The sequence below is a fragment of the Octopus bimaculoides genome, chromosome 22 (assembly GCF_001194135.2).
Source record: "Octopus bimaculoides isolate UCB-OBI-ISO-001 chromosome 22, ASM119413v2, whole genome shotgun sequence".
NCBI lineage: Eukaryota > Metazoa > Mollusca > Cephalopoda > Octopoda > Octopodidae > Octopus > Octopus bimaculoides.
Window position 1 is genome coordinate 3,219,401 of NC_069002.1, and position 2,463 is coordinate 3,221,863.

Below are 2,463 nucleotides of genomic sequence, written 5' to 3' on the forward strand. Positions count from 1 at the left end.
ATATATATATATACACATACACACACACACACATGTATATGTGTGTGTTTGTGTCTGTATTTGTTATGAGGAAACAAATACGGGTCGGAGAGACGGGCATACATTGTGGTTAATCCACAACACCATGGCCAGGGAAAACCCGACGACCACGTAATCCGTGTTGTCGTTTATTTCCAGATCATTTGCAGTCGACCAAAACTGTATCGAAAGGCTTTTTAATCATGACACTCCTGACTTTTGTATATCAGGAAATACTGTCCAATATATATCTATAAATATTACGAACTGTTAAACAATATAGTCTTTATTAATGCATGGGATGGAATACACGTAATCATTGGTCATATTCTCTTCTATTGGTGGTTTTACTCGAAGGGGATATTTGCGAAGTGTTGTAGTATTACTCTTGAATGCTGTCCTGATGTCATATGGGCTGCATATCTTTTGTATCTTTCCAGAGAGGCCTTTCACATAGGATAGACAGACTGTGGACAGATTATTGGTTTCATCCTCTCATTTCTTCCTAATTGGAGTGGATAGTATGTTTTTGTGATAGTTGTTGCTTAATAGATTGTTATTGAGCTTAATCATTTATTCGTGGTGTGTATCAGAAGCGCTAGGATGAAACCGATAATCTGTCCACAGTCTGTCTATCCTATGCGAATGGCCTCTCTGAAAAGATACAAAAGATATGCAGCCAATATGACATCAGGACCATAGGTGAGGACAAACACAAAAACCGAACTGAAGATTGCGGGTTCGGCTTATTTTTTGCCATCCCCTTCTCTTCTGAGGATCAAATGCTGCAAGTGGCTGTAATTCTAGCATCCAATTCAGGCCCCTGCTTGGGAATCAAGCTCGAAAGTGTAATGGTGGTTGCTTTTGAGAGTGGTAACCCAGGCTGGAAACAACTACTTCCTTCTGATGCGAAGAGAGCCGTTGCATATCGTTACAATCGGTAAACTTAACCAACCCACTTCATTACTGTTACATGTGTGTGTGTTTATGTATATACGTATGTAAACACGCCACTCCCATACATGTGTGTGTGTATATATATTCTTTTATTCTTTTATTTGTTTCAGTCATTTGACTGCGGCCATGCTGGAGCACTGCCTTAAGTCGAACAAATCGACCCCAGGACTTATTCTTTGTAAGCCTAGTACTTATTCTATCGGCCCCTTTTGCCGAACCCCTAAGTTACGGGGACGTGAACACACCAGCATCGGTTGTCAAGCGATGGTAGGGGGACAAACACAGACATACAAACACACACACATATACACGACGGGCTTCTTTCAGTTTCCGTCTACCAAATCCGCTTGCAGGGCTTTGGTCGGTCCGAGGCTATAGTAGAAGACACTTGCTCAAGGTGGCACGCAGTGGGACTGAACCCGGATCCATGTGGTTGGTAAGCAAGCTACTTACCACATAGCCACTCCTATATATACACACACACACACAGACACACACACAAACACACTTATATATATACACACACAAACACACATACATATATACACACACACATACATATATACACACATACATATATGTAAGTATGTATTTATATATATTGGGGGCAGGCTTGTTTATGGGATTATCCTGGGTTTCCCATCCATAAGTGGTTTAGCTTTATGGCGTATCGTCAACATGTTTTGGGGTCTAATGATACACCATAAAGTTTTAACCCTTTATGGACGGGAAACCCAGGGTAATCCCATAAACCGGTCTTCCCCCATAAAGATATACACTGCTCTACATCTTAGAGTTCACTTCCTCTCCGGATTTATGTTTTCTACAAAAGATGTGTGTGTGTGTGTGTGTGTGTGTGTGTGCGCGCACACACACACACACACATGTTCACAGGTACTGTTTTTATTGTTAGCTTTTTTTGTCAACAAGTCACACTGCAGTCAAACACCACTCCCTCTTGAAAGCACTCTGCATTGTCAACATGGCGAGGCGGAATGAAGATGATAGCTACGTTAATCCTCTCCTCAAATATACGGTTTTCTTAAGTAACTTCATTGTTTGGGTGAGTTCGTCAACTATTTTTACATACGTCTAACCATTCACAAACCTTCTCTAAATTTTTACTCTTTAACTTGGAGTTCTCTGCATTGCGTTCATGCTGGGACGTGCGCTACTTTCAAAGATCGCATCGAAGGGTGTTAGCATGCCGATAGTTCTTTAATCGATTTCTGATTTATCGATCCGTTTCGTTTCCTGGAAAGTTTGAGGTGGGGTGAGATAAATGGCCGCAATTCAAACGACACTGGTTCTTTTGACTGGCAGGGGCAAGAAACATAGGAGCAGATATACATCCACGAAAAACAGGCACACATTCGTAAATACAAATCCACAAAAAAAGAAACATACGCCTTAGAAAACACACACGCATATGCTTACACACACACACCTCTGTGTGTGTGTGTGTAAATATATATATATATATATATA

At 40.9% G+C, this 2,463-nt stretch overlaps 2 protein-coding genes across 3 annotated transcripts in view; one reads left to right on the forward strand and one right to left on the reverse strand.

Moving 5' to 3' along the window:
• The window catches only part of LOC106870322 (ZZ-type zinc finger-containing protein 3), a 40,863-nt gene that overhangs the window by 13,357 nt on the left and 25,043 nt on the right, over window positions 1–2,463 (reverse strand). The window lies entirely within an intron of this gene.
• Window positions 1,857–2,463, forward strand: part of LOC106870317 (tetraspanin-33) — a 22,008-nt gene continuing 21,401 nt past the window's right edge. Inside the window, exon 1 of the mRNA XM_052975636.1 lies at window positions 1,857–2,038. Within this exon, the coding sequence (XP_052831596.1) occupies window positions 1,958–2,038 (81 nt within the window). The 5' untranslated portion in view covers window positions 1,857–1,957. The remainder of the gene's footprint in view (window positions 2,039–2,463) is intronic.